Source organism: Aethalodelphis obliquidens, unplaced genomic scaffold (genome assembly GCF_003676395.1).
Source record: "Aethalodelphis obliquidens isolate GAN/ISIS:26980383/991018 unplaced genomic scaffold, ASM367639v1 scaffold27, whole genome shotgun sequence".
Lineage (NCBI taxonomy): Eukaryota > Metazoa > Chordata > Mammalia > Artiodactyla > Delphinidae > Aethalodelphis > Aethalodelphis obliquidens.
Genome location: NW_020837971.1, coordinates 22,228,164 through 22,255,826, shown reverse-complemented (window position 1 = coordinate 22,255,826; position 27,663 = coordinate 22,228,164). Strand labels below are relative to the sequence as shown.

General features: G+C 49.0%; 1 protein-coding gene across 8 annotated transcripts in view; it reads right to left on the bottom strand.

Moving 5' to 3' along the window:
* The window catches only part of COBL (cordon-bleu WH2 repeat protein), a 264,711-nt gene that overhangs the window by 231,722 nt on the left and 5,326 nt on the right, over nucleotides 1–27,663 (bottom strand). The window contains exon 1 of one of the 8 annotated variants that reach the window (XM_027124114.1): nucleotides 27,341–27,650. The exons of the other annotated variants lie outside the window; for them this stretch is intronic. Within the exon in view, the coding sequence (XP_026979915.1) occupies nucleotides 27,341–27,381 (41 nt within the window). The 5' untranslated portion in view covers nucleotides 27,382–27,650. Of the gene's footprint in view, nucleotides 1–27,340; nucleotides 27,651–27,663 lie in introns of those variants that run through there. 8 annotated transcript variants of the gene reach the window in all.

Here is a 27,663-nt window from a genome sequence, read left to right as displayed (position 1 = left end):
AGCGGCTGGGCCCGTGAGCCATGGCCGCTGAGCCTGCGTGTCCGGAGCCTGTGCTCCGCAACGGGAGAGGCCACAACAGTAAGAGGCCCGCGTACCGCAAAAAAAAAAAAAAAAAAAAAAAGATTAGAGCAGAGAAAACCCAAAGAAATAGAGAAAATGACAACAAAAGTTGGTTCTTTGTAAATAAAATAAAATAAATTTGTAAAGCAAAGTTGATAAATATATCACAAGAGTGATAGAAAAGAGAGAAGATACCACTTAGTAATATGAAGAATTATAAAGAAGATATCACCATAGAAACCACAGATATTAAAAAGAATAGTAAGGGAATGCCCTTCACAGATCCATGCACACAATTAAACAACTTACGTGAAATGGACCAGTTCCTCAAAACCACAAACTACCAAAATCTCACGGAAGATAAAATAGATGATTCAAATATACTTATTTAAAAATTTGAATTTGTAGTTAAGAACACGTAAAAGGAATCTTCAGGCCCGTATTGCTTCACTGGCAAATTCTACTAAACATTTAAGGAAAAAAAAATTATACCAATTCTACCAAATCTTTTCCAGAAAATGGAAAAGGAGGAAACACATCTCAAATCGTTGTATGAGGCCAATATTACACTAATGCCCAAACCAGACAAATACATCACAAGAAAAGAAAACTAAGTACCAATACCCCTCATGAACACAGATGCAAAAATCCTCAAAAAATATTAGCAAACAGAATCAGGGATATATAAGAAGAAGAATACAGCACAACGAAGTGGATTTTATCTCAGGAATACAAGGCTGGTTCACTATTTTAAAATCAATAAATGTAACTCACCATATTGACCATCTACAGAAGAGAAACCACATTAACATATCGATTTAAAAAAAGAAAAGCATTTGGCCTAACTCAACATCAACATGTCTCAGCGAACTAGGAGTAAAGGGAGCTTCCTCTACAAAAAGCCTCCAGTTGTATCATACTAAATAATACTAAAGGCTGAATGCTTTCTCCCTACGATCAGGAGCAAGGCAAGGACGTAGACTCTCAGTCCTCCTAGTCAACCTCAAGCCAGAAGTTTACACTGTGCAATAAGAAGAGAAAAAATAAACAAACGAAAGCCATAAAGATTGGAAAGAAAGGAATAAAAATATATGTATTTTCTAGGCATACATAGTCAATCCTGAAGAATCTGCAAAAAATCAAACCAAAACAGAAACCTCATACAATTAATAAATGAGTTCAGCAAGGTCACAGGAGACAATGTCAACACACAAGTCAATTCTATTTCTACACAACAATGAAAATTGGAAACTGAAGTTTCAAATTCCACTTATGATGGTTCCAGAAATGGAAAATATGTAGGTATAAATTGAGCCAACATAGATGAGATCTATCAATATATGCTGAAAATGACAAGAAACTCATCAAAGAAATTTAAAAAGACCTAGACAAATGAAGAGATATATCATGTTCATGGAGCAGAAGACTCAAATTGACTTACGGATTTAACAACATTTCAGGCAGGATTTATTTTGTAGACATAGATAAACTGATTCCAGAATTTTTATGGAAAGGCAGAGAAATGAGACTAGCCCAAATAGTTTTGAAAAAGAAGAAAGCTGGAAGAATCACATTACCCTGTTTTAAGACTAAATATAAAGCTACAATATTCAATGGTACTGGTGAAGGAACAGGTATAAGTCAATTAAAAAAGATAAAGAATCAAGAAATAGATCCACAATGGTACAAATGAACTTATTTACAAAACAGAAACAGACTCACAGACACAGAAAACAAACTTATGGTTACCAAAGGGGAAAGGAGGGGAGAGGGATAAATTAGGAGTTTGGGATTAACAGATACACACTACTCTATATAAAATAGATAACCAACAAGGACCTACTGTATAGCACAGGACACTATACTCAATATCTTAAAATAAACTATAATGGAAAAGAATCTGAAAAACGATGTATATACACACGTATATATATGTATATATGTACATATATATATAGTATAATTGAATCACTTTGCTGTATACCTGAAACTAACACAACATTGTAAATCAACTCTATTTCAATAAAAAATTTAAAAAAAGAAATGGATCCACCCAAATATGGGCAACTGATTTTTGTTTTGTTTTTGTTTTCGTTTTTGGCGGTACGCGGGCCTCTCACTATTGTGGCCTCTCCCGTTGCGGAGCACAGGCTCCGGACGCGCAGGCTCAGCGGCCACGGCTCACGGGCCCAGCCGCTCCGCGGCATGTGGGATCTTCCCGGACCGGGGCACGAACCCGTGTCCCCTGCATCGGCAGGCGGACTCTCAGCCACTGCGCCACCAGGGAAGCCCAGGGCAACTGAGTTTTGAAGAAGGAGCAAATGACAGTCTTTTCAAGAGCTTTGTTGGAACAACTGGATGCCCTATGCCAGAGAAAGAAGAGAGCACGACAAGGAGGGAAGAAGAACTCATCTAAATCTAACGCCTTATATAAAAATTAACTCAAAATGCATCACAGAGCTAAATGGAAAAGTAAAAACATGGGAGGAAATCTTCATGACCTGGGGTTAGGCGACAGTTCTCAGACATGGCACCCAAAGCATGTCTAAAGCATGAAGTGTAAAAAAAAAAACCCAAAGAACAAAAAAATGGTTTTCCTCACAATTTAAAACATCTGATCTTCTAAAACACTGCTAAAAGAACAAAAAAACAAACCACAGGGAGAAAAATACCTGCAAATCACATATTTGAGCAAGGATTTGTATCACCTTAAATGACGACTCTTCAAAACACGGTAAAAGAAAATGAATAATCCAATTAAAAATAGTCAAAAGACCAGAACAGAGATTTCACCAAAGAAGATCTATGGACGGCAAATAAACACATGAAAAGTGCTCGACATCACTAGCCATTCGGCAAATGGGAGTTAAAACCATGATGTGGTTCCACTCCACACCTACGAGAGCGGCTACAGGAAAAAAGTCTTGAAAATACCAAGAGATGGTGCGAATACAAAGCGATTGGACGTCTCGTATCTTGCTGGTGGGAATGCAAAATGGTACCACCACCCTGGAAAGCACTTTGGCCGTCTCTTACAAAGTTAAACATACCCCCTCTGACCCAGTCCAGGAACGTTTATTGCAGCTCAATACACAATCACAAAGCAGTGGAAACAACCCTGATGTCCTTCAATGGATGGACGGGTAAACAAACTGGGTTGGATCCACACAATGGGCCACGACTCAGCGGTGAGAGTTAAATGAGCCGCTGAGACACGCCAGAAGTCGAATCTCAGAGGCGGTCGCTGAAAGAAGTTACTCTCGAAAGGACACTCACTGCATGAGGACATTTAGACGGCGTCCTCAAAAGACAGAATGGTAGTGATGGACAACAGATCAGTGGTTGCCAGGGAGACTACGAGGGAGGCTGGGGGGGTCTTGGGGGTGATGGGACTGTTCTCTGTATCCTCATTGCAGGGCTGGCTGGTTGAGCAGATCTATACGTGTGGTTAAAATTCAAGGAACTGGACACCAAAGAAGTCAAGCTGACTCTGCATGAATTTAAAAAATAAAATTTAGAAAACACGAAGAGAAAATAAGAGCTGGATTCAGGTTGCCAGTCTTCACGATAGATGTTCATGGAAAATCCTTCTTCCCCCACCCTGCCCCCAGAACCTTCCAGGCCAGCGTCAGGTGTCGGTGCCCCATCTGCCCTCACTTCACACACACACACACACACACACACACACACACACACACACTCACTCACTCTCAGGGCCCTGGTGATAGCAGTACCACGTGACAGCAGAAAACCAATCGGTTTGGTTTTACAGACTGTAATCCCGATTCTCTGACGCTGGGAGGATAACAGAGAAAAATGCCAGCTGCCTGTTACAGGTGGGCGTCAGATAAACGGTGCTGATGTGGGACTCACTTACACTAAAATACATCCCTTGTTTATCTGAAAAATCACACGACAGGCATCCCGTATTTAATTTGGCAACCCTAGGTCGCAGAGGTTCTCGGTGCCCCCAGGCCGTGGCACCCTCGGGACCGCCCAGGCAGGTGGGTATGAAGTGAAGCAGTCGGTCCGTGGGACGCCCCCCTTGCTTGGCCTCAGCAGGATCAGGCCACAGAGGTGGGGCTCTACAGGCAGCCCCCCCGCCAGGTGCAGAGCCCAGGGCTCCTCGGCCCCTTCATCTCACCCCTACCCCAAGGGAGAGCTGCTGTTTTGTGTCCTGCTCCAAAGCGATGGCTCCAGACCGTGCTTTGCCCACCACCCCAGGCTCACGGTCAGACACCCAGCCTGAGGCTGTGCGACTCTGAATGACTCTCTGCGTCTCCCTGAGCCACACGTAAACGAGGCTAGTAGGACCCGTCCTGCCCTCCCCACGGGTCTCCGTGGACAATGGAAACTCGGTGCCGGACAGAGGGATTGGCAAAGGGCCCCTCAAATGTCCACTGTTCTCTTCCTCATTGTTGACAAGTCAGCCCACCCGCTCACCAGTCCATCCATTCTATCTGTGACACGCGTCTCCATCCGCACCAACAGCCTGTCCACGGGCTCCGATCACAACCTCTTCTTCTACCTGGGCCTCCACGGCAGCTCCCACCTCAGCCTCCTGCCCCAGCCTCTCCCTCCCCATGGCACCAGGGCTGTCTGCTGACAGAGCTGATGAGCTTCCAGCCCCCCTCAGCAGCCTAGCAGATGGACGGGCTCTAACGGGCAGCACGAAGCCCACCATCCTTCCTCCCTGGAGAACCAGCTCTCTCGTCCTTCCAGAAACAGGCCGTGCTCTCGGACACCTCCGTGCCTCGCTCCTGCCATCCGCTGTCCCCTGGCACGGAAGGGCCAATCGTCCATTTCCTAACCATGGCCTCCCAGGCGCACAGACACAGCCCCGTCAGCGCGTGCCTGGAACGTGGTACCCACGACATGGCAACCACAGTGACCCAGCTCCATGACAGGCTCCTCCACTCTGCCAGCAACTGACCTCACACTCCACACACAGTAGGTGTGCTAACAACGTGTGTCAGGTAGAAGCGAGCATCTCCGGCAAGCCACGGAAGGTAGGTGGGCAGCAGTGACCACAACTAACCCCTGCGAGTAATTAATGATCTCTCGGTGCCAGGAAAAATGACGCCTCCTCTGAGGAACAGAGCTTGTCTTCCTTTCAGTGATGAGAACTATGGCAATCAGGGCTTCCTTTTCTGCCCAGCTTGTCAGAAACACAAAGACAAAGCCCGTGCCCCCTCACTGCACGTAGACTTGCTTTCATGGCTGGCATCCCCTGCCCCCCTCTGCATTCCCTGGCCTGGTTTTCTCTTTCTGTTTTCATTAACCTTCCTGCATACAGGCCCTAGGCCAAGGCTGCAGGGAAACTGATGAGACACAGAGGAAACGCACATGGCAGGGCAGGAAGATGGTCAGAGCAACCGTAGAAAGTGCGGGGAAGTGATCGTCCCAGCGAGCAGCAGCTGGAACCGGGACGGACCACGTTTCAAGCCGAACCAGAGGGGCAGCATTTGGGCCAGGCCAACTCCTGCAACGGAGCAGACACGACGGGATCGCACACGGCATCCAGGAGCGGTGGTGGCACTGGCCAGTGCCCTACTCCGAGGCATGCCAGGACACCGAGGGCCACCAGCACGGCTCACTGACCTTTCTTGGTTGTTAGTCGATGGGGAACGTGGGTTGTGAAGCGACAGGCAAGGCAGACGGATTGGGCTTCCCTGGTGGCGCAGTGGTTGAGAGTCCGCCTGCCGATGCAGGGGACACGGGTTCATGCCCCAGTCCGGGAAGATCCCACATGCCACGGAGCGGCTGGGCCCGTGAGCCATGGCCGCTGAGCCTGCGCGTCCAGAGCCTGTGCTCCACAACGGGAGAGTCCATGGCGGTGAGAGGCCCGCGTACCAAAAAAAAAAAAAAAAAAAAAAAGCAGACAGATTGATGGCCAGAGTCCTTCCCAGCAGAGGTTCCCTGAAACCCGAGAGGGCCCAGCTCGGGCCGTCATCTGGAGAAAACCGTGCCTGGGTCAGTCACAGAGTGACCTGTGCTTGTCCTCCCAGCCTGCCTCAGCCCAGCAGCCAGCGCACCCCAAATCCTGGAAGCATGGGCGTCACCTTTTCTAAAACTCCGAGGTGACGGGTCAGACGTCACAGCCCTGGGTGTGCAGCCGTCCCTACTACTTCTTCCCTGGCAACCTCAGCTTCCCCGCAATCTCTCAGATTAATGATTCAAATGATAACACCAAATGCCAGACCACACTTCCCCGAAGATGCCTGGCAGCTCCCGTTCAGCCGTTCCGCACCCCTCCGTCCACGTGAACACCTGCCTCCCTTCCATGCGCCCTGGAGCACATGCTCTATCACCCCTTGCTGCTCTCTGCCAGGCCGGGGTCCCTCACCTGCACAGATGGGCACACAGCACATACCCCCTGATGAAAGCTGCGAGGCTGGGACCCTGACACACACAGAGGGAGCTGGAGGGACAAGAAGAGGCAGGAAGATGCTGCCGTGAAGGAACCAGGGGAAATGAGCTAGAATGAACACAGTTGCAGCCGAACTCTTTGTTTGACCTGTTGTCCTAACCAGTAGGTTCAGCTTAAGAATCACTTTTGTAACTGTTCCAAGTTACCTTGAAGACAATCTGGGCAGTTGAAGTAAGGACAGGAAGTTCACTGCTAGTAGGGAATTACTGTTGGTTTTGTTAGACATGATAATGAGATAATGGGCATGAACAAGTCACCCTGTCTATTAGTCAGTGATGCCCGCAGAAGGATTTGCAAACGAAAGTGAGGGTTTTGCCCAGAAAACAATCGAGCCAAATAATACAGAAGTTTAAAGTTTTTAACGCACGATAATGGGCACAAATGGGCACCTGCGTAGGGCCCGCCCCCTGCGCCCACCCATTATGCTGTTCTCTGCTTTTACGTATGTTTGAATTCTGCCATCACATTTTTTAAAAGGAGAAATACTCCATTTTTGTCATTCCAAGTCATCCACTGAATGGAATTAGCTGAATCTTCAAATCGATTGCTGTTCATTACTGAATTTAGGGCAGTCCCCTGAAAAGTGATCTAGTCTAAAATTCTCTTTTTCTTTTTTTTTTTTTTTTTTTGCGGTACGCGGGCCTCTCACTGTTGTGGCCTCTCCCGTTGCGAAGCACAGGCTCCAGACGCGCAGGCTCAGCGGCCATGGCTCACGGGCCCAGCCGCTCTGCGGACCATCTTCCCGGACCGGGGCACGAACCCGTGTCCCCTGCATCGGCAGGCGGACTCTCAACCGCTGCGCCACCAGGGAAGTCCTCTCTTTTTCTATTTTTAAGGTGGATACTATTTAAAAAGGAATGATGATCGTGTGAAAACATTGCTGAATCAGAAGCTGGGAAAGCATTATTCAGCTACTTCCCGGCACCCTGTGGTTTGCTCAGGGCCAACTAGTCACACTCCCTGCAAGCCACTCCACCTGCACCCCCGTAAAGAGGGCCTGGACCCCACAGGGATGCCTCGTACCCCAGGCCCAGGGCACCCCTGCAGGTGAGGCTAATGATCCTGGCTGGACGGATTCCATTTCCCGCTGAGTTAAGACAATTACTGAAGAAATAGCTGCTAACACATTTGATGCTCCCAGGAAAAAATTTACATTTAAAATTTAATGAACTTCGCACACACTAGAACAGTGAAAACTGAAGACGGACTCGGCGACTGTAATTCTCCTCCACTGCGGGTGGAGCGCAGAACAGTTCAGCAGCTTGGAAGACAGCTGGGGGCTTCTTAAATGGTAACCACACACCTACCACTCCACCCAGCCGTTCCACCCCTAGGTTGTTACTCAACAGAAAAGGGACCTATGTCCACACCAAGACCATAAATGAGTGCTCACAGCAGCTTTATCTGTAGTGGCCAAAACTTGGAAACAACCCAAATGTCCATCAACAGGAGAACAGACATGCAAATTGTTGTAAATTAATAAGTGGAAACAACCCTCCTATCGACAGAGGAACAAACCACAGAAATACCAAGATATAAATGAACATCAAAACCATTATGCTGAGTGGAAAAACTAGACAAAAAAGAGTGTGTTCCACCCAGTGCCATGTAAAGAAGATTCTAGAAAATGCAAACTAACCTATAGTGACAGAAAGCCGACCAGGTACGGGTAGAGGGAGAGATGGGCTGCAAAGCGGCAGAAGGAAACTTTTGAAAGTGAAAGAAAAACCCTGCATCTGGATTGTGGTGATGGTTTTCCAGGGTGTAAACATATACCAAAATTCATCAAGCCATATGCTTTAATTACGTGCAGTTGACTGTACATAAATATACCTCAACCAGTAGTTATAAAATTCAGTACATCTTCTCAACCGCACAGAGGAGAAAAGAATAAATTCCCGAAAAAGAACCTCATCTTCAAAATACTGAGAAGAATAGCGTGAGTGAGATGATGCCTAACTGAGGTCCAGAGGCCCCTGGCTCCAGCGCTAGTTACTCCCTGCTGAGTTCAGGGTCTGAGGTCAGGACAGTGTTCTCAGCATATAAAATACACCTCCTCCACCTGGAGCAATTTGCCTACGTTTTCCATCAGTGAGGATCTACCTTAGTCCTAACTTTGTCTAAATAAAGGTTTGCTATCTTTTCTGTAACTGATCTTACTAGCCCAGGATATATGCATACTCTTATATCCCCTGCAGACCTAGCACTGTCCTTGCACGTGGTCTGTGCTCAATTTCTGTAGAATTAAGTTTCACCTGTATCCCTTATTCAATTAAAGTTATCAAAATTGTCCCTTTTAAAAAAAATAACAGCCCCAAGTAAATGGGACCAGAGAAGTACTCTGATGAGCGCCCGCCCTCGCAGGCAGCGCTGACGCAGGCCTGCCCTGTCACCACATGACTGCCGGGGGTTTCTGTGCAAGGTCAGGGCCCACCCAGAAAAACAAACATGACAGCTTGGTGGCAAGGTGCCTGCACGCTCCCGGGGTCCTCAGGTCGGGGTCCTCCTCGGCTACCACGTGCCACGCGCTTCCTGCAGGGCCGCTCGGACGACGTGTCCAAGAGCTGCCACCAGAGCCAGGTAATTTGCAGTTCAAACTGATATCCTCGACTCTGGTGTTGACTCTTCTGAATAGTGTCCGGTCCTGTCAGCCTCCCAGATGTCTGCACTTCTCCACCCCTCTTTATCCTCCTTTTTGATCATGAGGAACAGAGAACTCCCCATTGAATAAACCTCTGGGTGTCTATTTAGGTGAACTAATCTTTGTGTGATATTTACAGCTCCTCCCTCCTGGCTGCTGAGGCGTCTAGAGGCGTGTTATATTTAAGAACTGCTTCAGCAGAACCATTTTCTGAGAAGGCCTTTCATAAAAATAAACCTGCCTGATCTCTGCCCCGCCCTACAAGCGGGACTAATTGCTCCTTCTTTTCTGGGTGTTCCTGCAGCACTCTGTACATACACACCCCTGTCATAGCGTTTGTCATCATGACTCATTTAGAGGCCTGTCCTTCCTTCTACTCCGTGGGCTCTGTCAGGTCAGGGACAAACTGTCCACACCCAAGAGGCCAGCCCACGGATGAATGAGTTTTCATGAATTCTTGTTCTTAGAAAATCATAGCTGATTAAATGAATAAATCTTTAAAAGGGTCCTATAGGGCTACCCTGGTGGCGCAGTGGTTGAGAGTCCGCCTGCCGATGCAGGGGACACGGGTTCGTGCCCTGGTCCGGGAAGATCCCACATGCCGCGGAGCGGCTGGGCCCGTGAGCCATGGCCGCTGAGCCTGCGCATCCGGAGCCTGTGCTCCGCAACGGGAGAGGCCCGCGTACCGCAAAAAAAAAAAAAAGGGTCCTATATCAGTAAAAATGGACCATTTCGTTTTAAACACCCATTGTAGGGAGGGTAACAGAACACAAACTTAGCAGAGTAGATCATACATGTATGATTTTCACCCAGTATGTGGGCAGGGGATGTTGTCTGCCATTCCAGTTCCACAGGGATCAGGCCACTGCAGCAGCCCCCATGGTCCACCCTGAGGGGATTCAGGATGGAGAAAAACAAGATACTGGCTCCTAGATAGTAAAGATGTGAATCTAAGGAGTAATTTCAATGAGCCCAAACTCTTGCATCTTCCCATACATGGAAAAACACTAAAATCATTAACTTGAGACGTCTGGTTTTTGTGATTAGCATTAGTCTGTTGACGTTTGACTACATGTTTTTTTTCCAGCCAAAGCTCCAATATATCCCGGCTTCTCTGGAGCAGCTCCTCAGAGCGAACTGAGAGGCTATCTCCTGGGCTATAGTCCTCAGTAAGATCCCCGAATAAAACATAACACACAACTTTTAGGTCTTACGTTTTTCTTCAGTCGACCAGAAAAACAAGAGTTTGTCCTAAGATGCTGGAAGATGTTTGATGAAAAAGATGTTTGATGAAAAACATTTTTTAAATGAAGCTTGTCTTTACTTCGTTTTGGGTTTTGTACCAAAGAATCTTTTTACGCCATTTAAATATTTCATGTCTTTTTTGATCAACAATTTATGTTTCAAGACAAGTAATTCTGCAGGAAAACAACTAGATAAGTGACCCCGCAAGGGTTTTAGAGCCTTCTGTTTCATGGGGGATGCTTGTGAAGGCTTTATAACCATTTCCAGGTTGCGATGTTACCGATGACTCACAGCTAGAGGCTAAGTATAGCAGGAGTGCTTGCCTGCAATCTGGGCCTGAGTGGCGTTTTCCAAGGCAACTGGGTTAAACCATGTGAAGTGTATTGAAACGTAGACAGAAAGGCCTCTGAAGAGGAAATTATGTAACAACAATTAGAACAATTGTGCTAATCGTGCTAATGTATGTGGTTCTTTCAGACTAAACAAAACTTTAGCTCCTTGAGAGCTTGAAACAGTGTCTTTATTCAGGCCATTCACTTTCACACTGGACGGGAGGATGAACAATGCAATGGATGAAGGGACAGATAATCTTTACCCAGGATTGGACACCTCAGCCACCTGGGAGCTCCTTCAAAACCTACTGATTGAGCCAGGAGCCTGGCTGCCTGGGGCGGGGGCAGAGTTGGCAGTTAAGAAAGTCCTATATTCCAGAGAACTTCTGCAAATCCCTAGCCTTGACAATGCGGTGAGGCAGGAAAGAGGTAAGTCAATGAGAATTACAGGAACTCAGATTTTGCTGATTTTCTCCTCTCTCTCTTTCTTCCTAAGGTCGCAAGTTTCCAACTGGGTGCAGGAGGAATAACCCCCCTGCCCATGGGCCCAGGTTCCAGGGGGCACTGGCCAGCAGCATGCCTGGTACCTCTCCAACCCAGCTGGAGGGTCTCAAGGAACACCAGCCTATGGGCCTGGGCCCTGCTGATGGTGGGGTGATGGCGTGGGGACAGCAGGAGGCTGGCAGAACTGCTCCGAGAATGACAGGACATGTCCACAGCCGCAAGTGCCCAGGGAGGGGACATTGCGTTGCTTCCTGGCCACAGGCCTGGGGTCTGTAACCCTGAGCAGGTAGGTTAACCTGTCTGGGATTCAGGGTCCTCATCCCCGAAATGATGACAATAACGGTACCTACGCACGTGTCTATTGAGAGGGGTAAATGACACAATGCACAGCAGAAAGCCTGCAGGCACCCTCACACCACATCCACAGACCAGAGCTGCCGGTCTGTGGCCAGGTTTGGCCAGGCCACTTCTGTGATGTCCCAGCAGGTCAAACTGCTGTGAACGCTTCTGGACGCCATCTTGGCTGCATGCTTCCCTCCCTGCAGACAGCTCCACAGACACGCTCTGAGGAGCAGTGGCCTCAGGCCTGCTGCAGACACAGGATAGGTAACTCTGGCCCTCAAACCCCAGGTCACTGGCCTTGCTTCTTTCTTCCTTTGTTATTACAAGTGTCATATGTGCCTTCGAGTCAGACTTAAAGGCGTGGACCCTGAGGCACAGATGGCCGACACGCTGGCCTGGTCCTGATGCTAAGCCAGACAGAGCAGCACGTGCTTGGCAGGCCTGGGCCTGACTCCCCGAATCCCGTTACCACCCCGTGTGATGCGGGATGCAGTTTGGGGCCACTGCCTCGAGGATGAAATGGGTGCTCGCCTTCTCCCAGAGGCCCCGGCTCCAGCCCACCCTCGGCCAAGGCTCCCTTTCTCCTGAAGCAGCTGCGTCTTCTCAGCGGGCCTGACGTCACCCAGCTGCTCACACCTCCTAGAAAACTGCCCCACATCTTCCCCTGAGACCTAGAACTTTCTTCAGCGCCCACAGCGACCTTTCCACAAATATCTGAACCATGCACTGAGGGGTAAAGAACTACACTAGGCCCTGTGTCCCTGGGTTCACATCTGGGTTACCCATGCCACCCATCTGGCCCTGGGTTACCCATGTCACCTAGCTGGTCACACTCCTTAACCTCTCTGTGTCTCACCTTCCTCATGAAAACCAGGGGAAAGAGCAGCCCCTCTTCCGGGCTGTTGGAAGGATGAAGTGGGGTGACACACAGCGGCACTGTAAACGGTGCCTGGTAAGCACCCCACCGCCCGTGCCCTCCCTGAGCCGTTGTCACAATCCCCGTGCAGCCCCCACCCTCTAGCCTCACCCACAGGCGATACTAGCATCTGAGTGAGTGAGTGAGTGAGTGAGTGAGTGAGTGAGTGAGTGACTTTCTGCCCAGCTCTGCCGCCTCCGCCCAGGTCCGGCGCCCCAGGTCTCGGGGTTCAGAGCCTCGTCACCCGGAGCCGGGGCACCCAGAGTCAAGCCTTCCTTTCCACTCACAGGGCTGGAGGTGAGGTCAACCTGGTCCCTGGGCCAGGTCCATGGTCCCTCTGGCTGACCCAGCCAGTTCCCAGACACTCCCCTTTCCTCTCTGGCTTCTCTGCTATGCTGGCCTCGGTGGAATCTTCTAAGAAGAAGCTCTGTCCATGGGGATGGAGCTCTTCTTCTCAAATCCCTTTGACCGATCCCCCAGTTCTTCAAGATGAAGTCCAGACCCCCGGGCTGGCCCTGCAGACCACACGCTGTGGTCCCAACCCATGGTTCAGGCACCTCAACGCGCCATCCTCTGTTCCCTTCCATCCTCCAGCGTGTGTCCGCCTGCCAGTTAACCCCATGGGGGTGGGAACGGGCCCCTCACTCACTCCTGGCAGCCCCTCCCCTGGCACACGGACCTCATCTTCCACCACCCAGACACACTTGATCCACTTTTCCACCCAGCTCCAAATCTGACCAGCTTTTCCTCATCTCCTGGCTTCAAACAGAGGCCCTCCTACAGTCAGGGCTGCAAGACCTTCCTTTATGTTGGTTTTAGCTGCTCTCCAATGTCTTGGCTTGGCCTGGTCCCCTCTGAGTCCTCTTCCCTGTGCTCAGAGATGTTTATGAAATAATTGTGGGCAGTTTGCTACGTAGATAGGCCAAGATCTGGCCTCGCCGCCAGCATGATGAACAAGGAGGGGTTATCTAAGTAAAGCAAGGACGCCGTGATTTCCAGCCGTCAACTGGGATGAGAAATGCTACTCCGAGATGTTCTACTGCTAATGCGAAATGAGAAGACCATTTTTTTTTTCCTGAAGAGCCCCAATTCTGGTGATCACCGTGCTTTCAAAACTAGGAACCTCACTGAGTTCATTTTCACTCCAGTTCACTGGTCATGAACTGCTGCTACTGCTTTTACTACTATTTTAAGTGAAGACCTGACACAGGAGCCAGAGCGCGGCTGTCAGAGGGGGTCACAGACAGCTGAGGCCATCACGGTGACTCATTTTCTGGCATGTGCCTAATCATTGGCTCGATGCTCCCAATGCAGTGCCGAACCTATGACAACAATACACCACTCAGAGGCTGCATTCTTCGAAATAAGCTATTGTTTCCACTGCTGTGATACAACCCTGTACTTCACAAACGAGCGTGTTTGAAACTACAGTCATCAGTGGATGTTTTCCCAAGCCTCATTACACAGTTAACACAATGGACCATGATTTCAGGTTCAGGCTTTTACGTTCACTTGCAGGGAGAAGAGATGTAAAAACTTTTTATGCCCTTTTATAGAATCTGGAGACAGGACATGCGGCTGAACGTGGGCTGGAAAGGCCATCATCCAAACCCAACAGGGAGGTCAAGGTGCACATCTGCTTTTGTGTACACAGTGAGGGCCCAGTGGACTGTGAGAGGTGGTGGTGGGGCAGCCCCCTCACCCCGGGCTGGAGAAGCAGCAGACACAGAGGCCGGTTTGACCTCCCAATTACCACTACTTTCCTGTAGCAAAAAAAGAGAGTCAAGAGGAAGTTTGTCAAAACAACAAATATTGTTGAACACCTATTTATCTCAAGCTAATGAGCTTGGAGTGGCGGTTGACCAAGCTCTGAGATGTTTCCTGTGACAAACATAGACAGACGTATCAGAATTTAGATTGTCTACGGAATCTGACTCTACCGGGGAATGTGTAAATCCTCTGGGTTTTTCCGTTTGAATCAGCCAAGTGTCTTCATTTCCCGACACCTTCCCCAGTGGATCTACAGACTTGCTCAGTATTTTACCTCGTTTCCAAACATATGTTTTGCAGGAAATCATCCTATGGTGTTATCTCGCAGAGAGGAGTCTGCAGAGCAGCTGATCAAACACATGTGAGACATCGCTGACTGTGTTCCACGCTGAACCTAGATTATTTATTTTATATTCTCTTTAATGGGTAAAGGATGTCATGCAATGATGCTGGACACAGCTTAGGTTTGGAGCAAAGACCTCCTCCAAAATCCTTCACTGGACCAACAGTCGGGAGACCCCAATCCGATCACAGGCTGCTCCACCATCTCCACATCAGTCAGGACAAGAGCAAGGATGAAGGGGTGCCCAGGTCCGAGTGGCACCAAGAGGGTGCAGTTGAAGACCTTGTTGTCCCACCTGCCATTCTTTACATCCACACCCTCATCATGGAGGTGACCAGACAGCAGCAAACCACTTGCTCCTCCCTCAAAATCCCCAGCCTGCAACATCAGGACCTCCCGCAGAGCAACAGGTGGTCACTACCACACTTGGACAAAAGAAAAGGGACATAAGTGAAACCTGGTGCAAAGCTTTTTCTCCCAATGATGTATCACTCCTGCACGTAGAAAATAAATGAAAACATGTTTCAATGCCAATGCCTATTCAGCATTATAAAAACACTCCCTACCTAGTCTACATATAATAAATGCTGGAGAGGGCGTGGAAAAAAGGGAACTGTCCTGCACTGTTGGTGGGAATGTAAATTGGGGCAGCCACTATGGAAAACAGTCTGGCGATTCCTTAAAAAATTAAAAATAGAGCTAACATATGATCCAGCAATCCCACTCCTGGACATGTATTTGGAGAAAACTCTAATTCGAAAAGATACACGCACCTCAGTGTTCATTGCAGCACTATTTACAATAGCCAGGACATGGAAGCAACTTAAATGTCCATCAACAGAGGAATGGATAAAGAAGATGTGGTACATACATACAATGGAATATTACTCAGCCATAAAAAAGAATGAAATAATGCCATTTGCAGCAATGTGGATGGACCTAGAGATTATCATGCTAAGTGAAGTAAGTCAGACAAAGACAAATGTCATGATATCGTTTATATGTGGAACCTAAAAAAAAAAAAACAAGATGCAAATGAACTTATTTGCAAAACAAAATGAGACCCACAGACACAGAAAACAAACTTAGGGTTACCCTAGGGGAAGTGGTGGGGAGGGTTAAATTAGGAGTATGGGATTAACATACACACACTATTATATATAAAATACGGAAAAAACAAAGACCCACTGGATAGCACAGGGAACTCTACTCAATATTTTATAATAACCTATAAGGGAAAAGAATCTGAAAAAAAATATGTATATGTATAACTGAATCACTTTGCTGTACACCTGAAACTAATACAACATTGTAAATCAACTATACTTCGATTAAAAAAAAACCACTCCCTACCTATATAACAATGTTATGAGAATGAAGTGTGCACCCCTCCCGCACACGAGTGTATTATTAAAACCAGCCCAGTTTAAAAACAAGTCATGCATTACTTCCCATTAACCTTGCCAGGTAAAGTCTAAATGCTGACATACAAATACCTATCATTTTCAACTCAGAAAATGAGAAGTAAACAGCAAGAAAACATTCCAAACATATAATTTCCCCCTGGGGTTGCCATTCAGATGTCTTGTCTAAAAAGCAATGTTTTCCACTGACCGACAGTGAAAATAAAGAGAGAAAAGACATATTCTTCCAACTCCGGATGTGTCATTTATCAGTTGTAACTGACAGATGGAAAGGATTCCACACAGGTTAAGTAAAGCTTCATAAAGCATGATAAGTTATTTTCGTGAGTGTGACTAAAAACAAGCTTAAAAAGAAGAAGAAAACACACCGGGGAATGATGGGCTGGCACAGACCCTGGGGGGCTACGAGCACCTGTACAGGGACCTTCACGACACTAAGGTGCCCCCAGGTGGGCGCTCAATCAATTCCACCTGATGATGATGGCGACCCTTTCCACCTGTGAGGCCCCTTGGCGCCAGCTGCAGGACACAGCAGCAACAGCGCTGCCCTGAGGACCACCCGGAATATCCTGCCTCCTAGCTCCTCCGTGCCGGGAGGCCAGAGACGGGGGACGTTAACCTCAGGAGCCCCCATCTCTGACGCCCACCCACCTGCAGGAGGTGGGCGGTGAAAGCTGCCAGGCTTACTGTGGCACTCACAGCGTGACCCACGGTCCGGCCAAGGCCGCCCACAGAAAATCACACCCCCAGCCCTGTGAGTCTGAGTCTGCGTAGCTTCTACTTTGAGGGCAGCCCGTCTGTGGGGCAGGGCAGAGCCCTGCGCTTTCCCAAAACCTACGGGCACAAGACGCAGTGAGCTGAGTCAACACCCTGGGCCCAGGGAGGCGCTGAAACGTCTATGAATTCCTAAGCCAGGATCGGCAGAATGTCCTGCTGGGGGAGAAGTCTGCATTCGAGGCGTCACGTTAATTCACAAACACGTTGTCTGTGCTCCACAAGAGCTGGGATCCCACCCCACCTACCTCTCCCAAAACAACACCCCACCCAGGCGACTCGGGGTTGCACATCTGGAGACCTAGCAACACCGCTGCCATCAGGTGGGTAACATCATGGGTCCCACACACAAGCCAGAAGCCACTCGGATGCTGACAAGCGGACCGTGTCTTCAGAAAAATGCCCTTGAGAAACGCAGGTGGTTCGGAAACAGTCCAGGGGCATCACCTGCGTAAACCAGATGGTAGCTTTAGCCAACGGGACTCTGGAAGCTATGTCCCAGGCCTCTACTCTGTGTGGTGGGTGACCTCAGGGTGAGGGGCAGGACACCAGCCTGGAGTCTTCAGCCATGTGACAATCTCACCCATAAGCTGTAGAGAGAATTACATCCACCAACTTTGGAGCACCGATGGGGGTCCAGCCTCCTGGGGCAGGGCTGGTGACGCCTGTCCCGTCAGCTGGAAAACATTAGTATCACGGATGACTAAAAGGCTGAAATGAGGCAGGTCCTCGCGAAAAGCATTTCTGTCTCCTCCTTCGAGAAAAATGTCCAACCCCAAAGGCAGCATTCCAAAAACGTGAAACATGATGGTCAGTGAAAAAAGAATTGATGAATAACAAAGAAATACTTTACACTGAAATCTTTTTCAATTTAAATTCATCTCGTTCCCAAACTAGTTTTCATTACTTTTGTGAATGTGGTAAAATTCCCCCCCTAACCTCGTTCGGGACACACTCTGCATCTGTGGGTCACTGCATGGAAACCAGGCATCGGCACCTGAGAAGTGGTGGGGGAGGGCAGGGGGGTGATGTAGGGCAGGTAGGGCACGAAAGACACTCAGCTTCATGACCCCCAGGAACACCTCTCTTTAAAAGCTTTTTTTTTTTAATTGAAGTATAGTTGATTTTCAACGTTGTGTTCATTTCTGCTGTACAGCAAAGTGACTCAGTTATACATATATATATACACATTCTTTTTCATATTCTTTTCCATGATGGTTTGTCACAGGATATTGAATGCAGTTCCCTGCGCTCTACAGTAGGACCTTGTTGTTTATCCATCCTATATATAATCGTTTGTATCTGCTCACCTCAACCTCCCAATCCTTCCCTCCCCCACCCCCCTCCCCCTTGGCAACCACCACTTTTTAAATCCACTGACAGGTCTGCAGACCACTCCTCCTGCGTGTGATGCTGTCCAGACACTGTTAACCACTGAGATGTAAGAAGGGGTTTAGACAGCATCAGAGGGAGAAAGTTTTCAAGCCAACTCCGTGGGATAATTATAGGCAGCAAGACAGACGGGCGGGCAGACGGGTGGGGAATTCTGGCAGGAGCTACTCTCAGTGGCGAGTGTCTAGATTCTGGCCACAGTGAATCGGTCTCTTTCCAACCTAATGGCTTGTTTATTGCACATTAGTGGGTTTTGCTCTTGATTAATAGGGCTCCAGCCAACACAACGCCCCTGTTTGAAGTCTCAGGAATTGGCCATGGGAACACAAGTCTACACTTTTGCTGTATTATCACTCCCACCTGAGCTATTTTTAAATTCAACTCCCTAAACATCAGGTTTGCAAGAACTGCCAGAAGCTGATTTGGGAGCCTGCTACTGTGCCCAGGGCTGGGAGGGCGCTTAAACATCACGTCCCCGCCACCTGCACACGCACGCGCGCTCACAGCCCGTTTTCCCAAGTCTCCTCAGTTTGCTACCTAAGCATTTGATCATTCAAGCCGCTTCCACGTAACCGAAGGGTCAGCACATCTGGTCCACTCCCTGAGCTGAAGGCCGAATGGAGCACAGATGCTGAGACAAAAGCTTTGCAGGGGTTCCTCGTCCTGTCTGCCATCCCTTTCCCAACCCACCCAACTTCCCAGGCGGGAACCCTGATTCTCCTGCTATGGCCACCCCGGGGGCCCAGGCTTGGAAATCCTCCTGCCTCCCCCACCCCCCCCCCCTTTCAGGCTGGTGCCCATTCTGAACAAGACACAGTGGGCAGGGCACCCGTAACAGGAACAGAGACATCGTAAAAAGCAAACTGTTGGTGCCCTGATCTGTTCCAAATGAAGCCATGGGGTCAGGGCCAGGCTGGTGCATGGGGCTCTCCTGGAAGGCCCTGGGGGTGGTGTCACTGCCATCCAGAGATGCCAGCTGCCCAGCAGGTGCTGTCACAGACCCACAGCCACACTGTGGAGGAAACCCTGCACCACGGCTGTGAGGGATGCTCAGAGCAAACTAAGGCCACGTTTCCAGCAGAGGCCCAGGAGCCGCCAGGGGCCCCCAGTCTGAAGAAACTGGGGGTCTCCCAGGACCCTGGAGGAGGGGGAGAAGCAGGGACACCTGCCTGGTCTGCCCACTTTCACCTCAGCTCCCCCCACTCCCCACAGAGAGTCAGAGGCTCGAGCACACTAGCAACGATGCCGGGAAGCTCCCTGGTCCCGTCCCCTCTTCCTCCAAGACTGTAAAGGACCAGGTGATGAGGACACAGCCAGCGGACAGCATGCTGGAAACAGGAGCTCCTGGGCGCTGCTGGTGGGAATGCCACACGGCGCAGCTGTTGTGTAAAGCAGGACGGCAATTCCCGAAAAGTTAAACACAGAACTGTCTACAGTCCAGCAATCCCACTCCTGGGAGGATATGGGGGAGGGAGTCAAAGCAGAGACGGGTATCTGCAGTCTCACGTCCAGAGGAGCAGCCAGTGGTGGAGGCCAAAGTGACCACTGACAAGTGCTGTGATTACACTTTCAGCCTTAAAAAGGAAGGAAATTCCGACACCTGCTACCACATGGATGAACCTTGAGGACATTCTGCTAGGTTACATAGGCCAGTTACAGAAAGAGAAATACTGTATGAGTCCACCTATATGAGGTCCCTAGAGGAGTCAAATCCACGGAGACAGAAAGTAGGATGGTGGGCGCCAGGAGCTGGGGGAAGGGGGTGGAGAGTGAGTGTTTAATGGATACAGAGTTTCGGTTCGGGCAGAAAAAAATCGTGGAGCTGGAGGTGGCGACACCTGCACAACAGTGTGAATGGACTTAATGCCACTGAGCTGTACCAATGGTAAATGCTATATCATGTAAATTTTACAACGATAAAAACAAAGACTGGGTCAACAGACATAAGCAAAGGGAAAGGGCACCTTAAAGTAAAGGGCACGTCCCCTTCCTTCCCCCACCTCAGGCTGGGTTGGGGCAGATGGCCCCGGAAGAGGCCCCAGACAGGGAGAAGCAGGTCCCCTGTGACTTGGCATCTTGTCTTAGCCTGTTCGGGCTGCTATGACAGAACCCCACAGGCTGGGTGGCTTCTAAGCAACAGTCATGTACTGCTCGCAGTTCTGGAGGATGGAAGGCCGAAGTCGGGGTGCTGGCGTGGTCCGGGGGGGGCCCTATTCCGGGTTGCAGACTCCTCACTGTACCTCCACACGGTGTAAGGCCCAAGGGAGTGCTCAGGGTGTCCTTTATAAGGGCACTAATCCTAATCGCAATTATGAGGGCCCCACCCCAGAAGCCCACCTCCTAATATCACCACCTTGGAGGTTAGGAATTCAACATGTTCAATTGGGAGGGACACAGACATTCAGACCACAGCAGGACTTCCACAGACTTTCATCTCCTCTCTCAGCCACCATCACTTTGCATCGTCTAATACTGTCACTCTAGTTCCACAAAATCAGACGTCCAACACATCTCAAGTCTGCAGAGGCAGGGTGGCACAGCTGGCAAGCCCAGTCGGAGTGGATCGGGCTGAATGGTGTCGTAACAACGGACCTTTCTGTTGTCCTACAGTCCGGCAAAAGCAAGATGAAGCAGCCAGTTTTTAAAAAGTCAGTTTTGACAAAAGAAGGGTCTATAATTTCTGGGAACACTTCTGATCCTATGATTTTAGATCTCATGTGAGCCTTGAGCTCATCTTATCCAATACGCTCCACGAATCGCGGGGAAGCAGGGCTCATTTACAGAAGTGCAGCTGTGCATCGTGTCCTGTGCCACAAAGTTATGACACAATTTATCACCAGGCAGCATCCCTGCCCCCCAGGAGCTCGTAAGTCAGACGGTCAGAGATGAGTAAATGGAAACCCACATGAGGGTTTCCTACAGGGGAATCACCACTGCCACAGGAGGCGAAGGTCAGGGCTTTCATCAGAGACTGGAGGGGGGGGTCTCGAGGGCCTTCGATGGAGTCCCCAGCTGCAGCTGGGTGAGGGGGCAGCAACCACCTAGGAAAGGAGAAGAAAAGCCCACGGGCCTCGGGGAGAGAGAAAGTCTGAGAAAGCAGGGCACAGTCTGGTTCGGGAGGGATAAGGGGGCAGGGAAAACAGAAGAGACTGGAACTGCATGCCCTCTAGGGCGCCACTGGCCACACCTGGCTGTTGACATTTAAATGAATGAAAATTGAAGAAAGTGAAAAATTCAGCTCCACATTTCAAGTGCTCAGTGGCTCCGGGACTGGACACAGATACAGAGCATCATTAACCCTCACAGAATTTCGTGGGACAGCACCGGGCTGGGAAACAGGAGGAGCCACCCCAGGACAGGCCAGCAGGCTCGGCTCAGAAGGTCAGTTTAATCCTGCACAACGGACACCGGGACCCAAGTCTTCTTATTCCTGAGCCCGTTTCCCTTCCACCAAGCCTGCCTGTCTGCCTTTGATAGGAGAAAGTCAAACAGGATTAATGACCAGGTACAAGGCATTCTAGATTAGGGAGATACCCATCTGGCCCAGTCGGGGTGCGAGCATGTCCACGTGTGTCCACGTGTGTCCAGGGAGAAAGACAGCCTGCTGCCCTCGTCTGGAGGGAGGGGAGAGTGTCCCTAAGACAACGGTTCCTCGTCTGAGATCTTGGACAACACAGTGAGAAGGAAGGGGGAGAGCGATGAACCAGGACTCCTGGTCTATCTGGCTCAACTCTGGGAATCTGTGTCAGTTTTTTTCAAAAAGGATAAGGACTTCAATGATCTTTCTAAAGCAATCAGTGTCTCTTAAAAAGGTAACATGTGGTTTGGCAGAGGTGGGGATTGGATCTACAACGGGGTTTGTGAGAAAGTGTTTGTGGTCTGGGAACCTGTCTCATCAAATGTACCTCAATAAAATATATCTTAGCCGTTGCTTGAAAAGCTTTTCCTTTAATTTTTAAATAGAAATGATTTTGGCTGTGGAATTTATTCTCATTGAACTTGACCTGTAGAAGACACGGTCCTGGCAAGCAACAGCTCAGCACCTAGTTAGGGGACAGATGGAAGCCTGTGAAAACCCTCAAGGCTGCAGTGTGCCCCCAGCCGGGCAAGTGAGCGTCCTCATTTCTGAAGCGGGGGACCATCCCTGAGATGGACGGGAGGAAACGCAGATGCTGCCGGAGACCCACCAGAGGACGTAGCAAAATCTACTTTAGAATAAACACATTAGGTCTTGGAAACAATTACCATCATTAGCTGTGTATAAAAGCAAATGAAACCATATAAAGTATTGATAGAAGTCAGAAAAAAAGTTGAATACCACGACTGGAAGAGACAGGTAAAAAATAAGGAACTATGGGAACATGAAGGAAAAGTGATAAAAGACGCGGCCATCAACTCAGGGGCTGAAAGCCAGCAAGCGGTCCTGAACGGTGAACACTGCAGGACAAGGTGAAAGTGGAAGCAAAGGTATAAAGTGGTGGGGGGTAGGGGAGAGATTTAAAATTCGCTTAAAAGGAAACCATGAAAGAGTAAAAAGGCAGATTATCACTACGTCAATAACATACATCAAAATTAAATAGCTTTAATCATGAAAAAAATGCAAAGATGAAGATATATAAAAGCCTTCAGTGGATCAGGAAATATCAAATCTATATTCTGTTATAGTATAAAGCAACTGAAAAAAATGTACAACTAAAATTACCCGAAACGTACAATCCACAGACCCCACAATTATATGCGGATGGGGAGAGAATAAAGGGGTGCGGGAAGCACAAAATAAATACACGACCTCTCCACTAAATGTTTTTATTTAGTTCAAGTCCAAATCACAACCAACTGCTCCTATGTTTTAAATTTGCACATCCTCAGTCTAAACATTACTTTGGTGTCAAATATCTCGGCTCACTTTTTAAAACTGATGGTCAATTAAAAATGTAAATTTAATGATAAATTTAATAACAAAGCACCAAAGGCCTAGAAACCTAAACTGCTCCTTGCTGTGCAGACAGCCTATAATCACTGTTTTCTTAATAATTATGGAAGCATTCTCGGGTGTTCAGAAATTACTTCACTTCCCAGGTCCCAAATTAAAGCGGCCACTGGACCCAGACCTGCATGCACGTGGGGGTGTCACTTGCCTGCACCTACCCAATAATAATCCACTCTGCTGGCGCCAGAAAAGTCAGGCAGGGAGGGAGAGAGGAGGGGCTGCAGGCCACCGTGCCCAGAGTCAGGAGAACCCAGCACAGTACAAACGTCATTACAGCAAATTTAATCGTATATTAGCTTCACCTTCATTATACAACCACTGAGAAATACTTACAGTGCTCTGAGATTATTTGCTATTGTAACAGGGAAATGTCCAACTCCTCTTACGTGTCAAGAAAATTTTAAGAAAAACTACAATTACAAAAGAATAAAATTCCTAGGCTTCCTTTCCACTTTATATCAAACAATAACTTTGACATTCTTAAATGAACTGCCAACATAACATCTAAAAAATACAGCTCAAATTAAATGGGAAAAGTTTAATGAAGCCAATAATTAGACACACTGTCATTTTTAAGGATGTAAATACATTTTCTAACACATTGGCCAAAAGTCTAGAAACCTTAAAAAAAAAAAAGAAAAGGCCTAGAAGCTTAAACCTGTTATTATGGGGCACACCTGTTAATATTTTATTATCTCTGTATGCTCGTGAGAGGTGAGGCAGGAAATGCTGAGTTGGCCACCCAAGTTTACGGTCGGGAGTAGCGGCCTCCTATACTGAACGCTACGTTGGGTGTTGAAAGGACTCAAGACGCTCAAGTTACCCACTTGAATTAATATTTTAAAATTTATTTCTTGGGCTTCCTTGGTGGCGCAGTGGTTGAGTCCGCCTGCCGATGCAGGGGACACGGGTTCGTGCCCCGATCCAGGAAGATCCCATATGCCGCGGAGCGGCTGGGCCCGTGAGCCATGGCCGCTGAGCCTGCGCGTCCAGAGCCTGTGCTCCGCAACGGGAGAGGCCACAACGGTGAGAGGCCCGCGTACCGCAAAAAAAAAAAAAAAAAAAAAAAAATTCTTGTTCTAATAACTTGATTAAATAAAGATGAATTTATGCAGAAAAAGGATTACCATCTATGTCTCCAGGAAGCACACTTCTTGATGAGACTGACTAGAAAACTTCACTGATATTTATATCAGCACACTGCCTGAATGCAGTTAATGGTCAAAGGCACCAGCTGTTTAGACATTTCATGTCACTGGAGACTATTTTGTTCTACAGAAATACGTGTTTCCGCCATAGAAAAAAAAAATTAACCAGTATCCTACCAAACTCACCAATGTCCTGTCTCTTATTCATATAGGGTCCAGTGGGACAGTTAACCCCGTGTCCATCACCAACTACTGGGATGGATCTTACACATACTCAAACTAAAAGTAAGCCAATAAACTTTGTCTTAAATGGACTTAAAGATATTTTAGAACCTCATCCAAAGGTAATTTACCTTTCCTTGCATTCTAGACTATTCCATCCATTATTATACCTCAACTGAGCTCTGAAATTCCTAAAACGTCACATCAAGTCTGTTAGTTTTTGCATGTCTTCTTTCCTAAAAGAATACTTTCCCCAGACAGTTTTAAGTTCATCAAAGTTATGATTTTAATGAAATTACTAGTAAAAACCTATAACTTCAATCTAACTAAAATGTATACTTGTGTTCTCAACAAAGATAACAAATAACTCTGCATTAATAATTTAGGCAGACATACGATGGGTGAGTTTACATTCACTAAGTCCTCTGGCCCTTCAGTAATCCTCAAGAAGGGCTGTCATACACCGTATTTTATAATGTGAAATCTCCTTAATTCATTGTCCCCCATCCAGCCCATTACAAGGAAAAGTGCCAGTTTCAGTGGACGACAACAAATTCGTTACATCAGTTATCTGCTATCGTGCAGAGAAGTGATAACTTACCGAAAGTGGGATTGGATAACCAATCATGGCAGTATCAGAGAAAAACAAATTCCCCGGAGTATGTGGCAAGCACTGCCTTATTCTCAGGCAACATAGGAACCAGTCGGAGAGACGAGACTGTAATTTTGGTGAAGAACCAACAGAAGCTGACTCCCACCAATAATGTACCAAAGCCAAAATTTTCACATCTGTGTCTTTCCTTTCTGGTAAGCAACCAATACACCTAAATCATATAAAACATTCAAAAAAACCCAAGACCATTTCTTTCCTCTGATTTTAAGCACGTTGATATTGCTTGACTTCACTAAAATATACTAAAACAAATGACAAATGATACAGTAATTGGGAATAATAGACTTAAAAGCACTATGTCTACATTTCTCGGACAAAGATGTTCAAACAAGCAGATCAGAGGTTCTGGATGTGAGTGTGGGGACAGAACCAAATGCATCAATAATAACAATCTCACTTTTGTTACCATATCCACAGCAAAAGTCCTTAGTCTCCCTGGGGGACTTGGACATGAAGGCCAACCAGAACTCTGCAAAGCACTGTGAACCAGACCCAGGGTGACTGCCCTCTTGCTTACACAGGACCAGCCTGGAAAGAGGGCCCAATTCTTAGGGCTCCCCGTTTCACTTCTACAATCAGATTCCTTTAAAGGATCTCACAGATAGTTTTTGGATACCGTTTCACTGGCCTCTTAAATGTTCTCTGCTTCAAATATATTTCTAAGGTAGTTTTGCCAAAAAACGATTCCGTCTCCTTAAACAGGCTCATTTAAAAAGCTCCAAAGACGGCAGGTTTAGAGGCAATTCTGTTTCACATTTCTCTAAGTCATTTTGCAATGACCCCTGCCATGAAAAAGGATTTCCCATGTGTATTTTCTTTGCAGGAGATTTATTTATTCAAACGTAATTACATAACCACTAAGCGCCCTGCAAAAGAAAAAAGTTCTTTTTAACATTCCTTAGCCTCAGGATTATTTGATTTGCTAACCTGGCTCACTTTTTCCTGGCATTAAAGGGAGAGTTAAAAAAAAAAAAAGCCAGTTTTTGAAAACCTTTTGCGCACTTGGGCAGCACCGCGGCCTATGGGCACACGCGGGCAGGATGAGTCAGTGGGATACACTGCAAAGAAATGAGATTAGTTGTCCCCAAAGCTGCCTCGCTGGAGACCAGTTGCTAGAGGGGAACGTGGGCCCCTTCGGTAAGCAGGTGCAGGGCCCACCCCAGGCACTCATTCCATTTGCAGGACTCATCACACATTTGCTCCAGGCCCAGTAAGACAGTTCGCAGGTCCTGGGTGCGCCCCGCGGAGAAGCAAGGCAGCCGCAAGCAGAGCGCGCAACGTTGCAGCGCAGCGGCCGCCAGGCCCCGTGGGGTCGTGCAAGGTTCAAATTCCGCCTCAGGATCCGGTTAAAGAGCAGGCTTGTTTTTCTTGTATAAAGGAAGTCACTCTTTCTGCGAGTAAAATGTGAACGTGACATGCAATCCACACACGCGAGGTGTGGGGATGGAAAACAGACCCTGCGAAAGTTTGGGCAGGGGCAAGACCACGCCAGCCGGGAAGGGAGCCCCGACTATACTCCGATGCTGGGGTCCCTGACGCGGGCCCGGCCCGGCCCGCCTGTGCCCTGTGCAGGGGAGCCCCGAAAAGCCTGCCGGGGCGGGGGAGCAGCGGTCAGGAGAACCTCCAGGGCAGTGCCCTCTACACAGCCCTCCTGAGACCGCGGCACCCAGGCGCCTCCGGGGGCCCGGAACCTGTTCCCCTTCCTTTTGGGGGGAAGGTAGAGCGGACGGTGGGGCGGGGTGCCGTGCCGGGTGCGGGGTGACCAGACTGGAACGCGGGCGGGAACCGGGCAAGTCAGCGACAGGGCTGGGGGCCGGGGCCGAGTCTCCACTGCCTTCCAACCCCACCCCCCACCCCCGGAGAGCCCTCGCGGGTGGCAGAGGAAGGCTCGGGGCTCGGTGGGGCTCTGCCCGCGGGGACCCCCAAAGGGATCGCGCCCACAAACGCACCCACGCGAAAAGCGCCCGGGCCTCGGCCTGACACTGTTACCCGGGCAACGACCCGGGAGCACAAAGTACACAACCCCCTTCCTTCGCGGGGCGCGGGCCCGCGGGCCGGAGAGAGGCGCCCCCGTCCCGAGGGCGCGCCGTGCGGGCGCGGGCGTCCGAGCCGAGCGGAGCCCGGAGCCGCTTACCCGGTCGGGGGCTTGGCCGCCGAGGCGTGCGGCGCGTCCATGAAGCCGGCGGGCGGGGGGCGCGGGCGGCGCTCTGGCCCCGCGAGTCAGGCGCTCGCAGACGCCGCCGCCGCCCTCATTCACTTTTTCCGCGCCGACCCATCGTCCTCCCTCGCGGGCCGGCGGAGGACAGCGGCGAGGCCGGGACGACGGAAGGGGCTGGAACCGACCCGCGCGGGCGGGAGCGCGGGCCGCGCGGGGAGGGGCCGGCGCGGGGCGGGGGCGCCCGGAGTAAGGTGCGCCGCGCCCCCGGGAGCGCCGCCCCCGCCGCCGCCGCGCGCCTC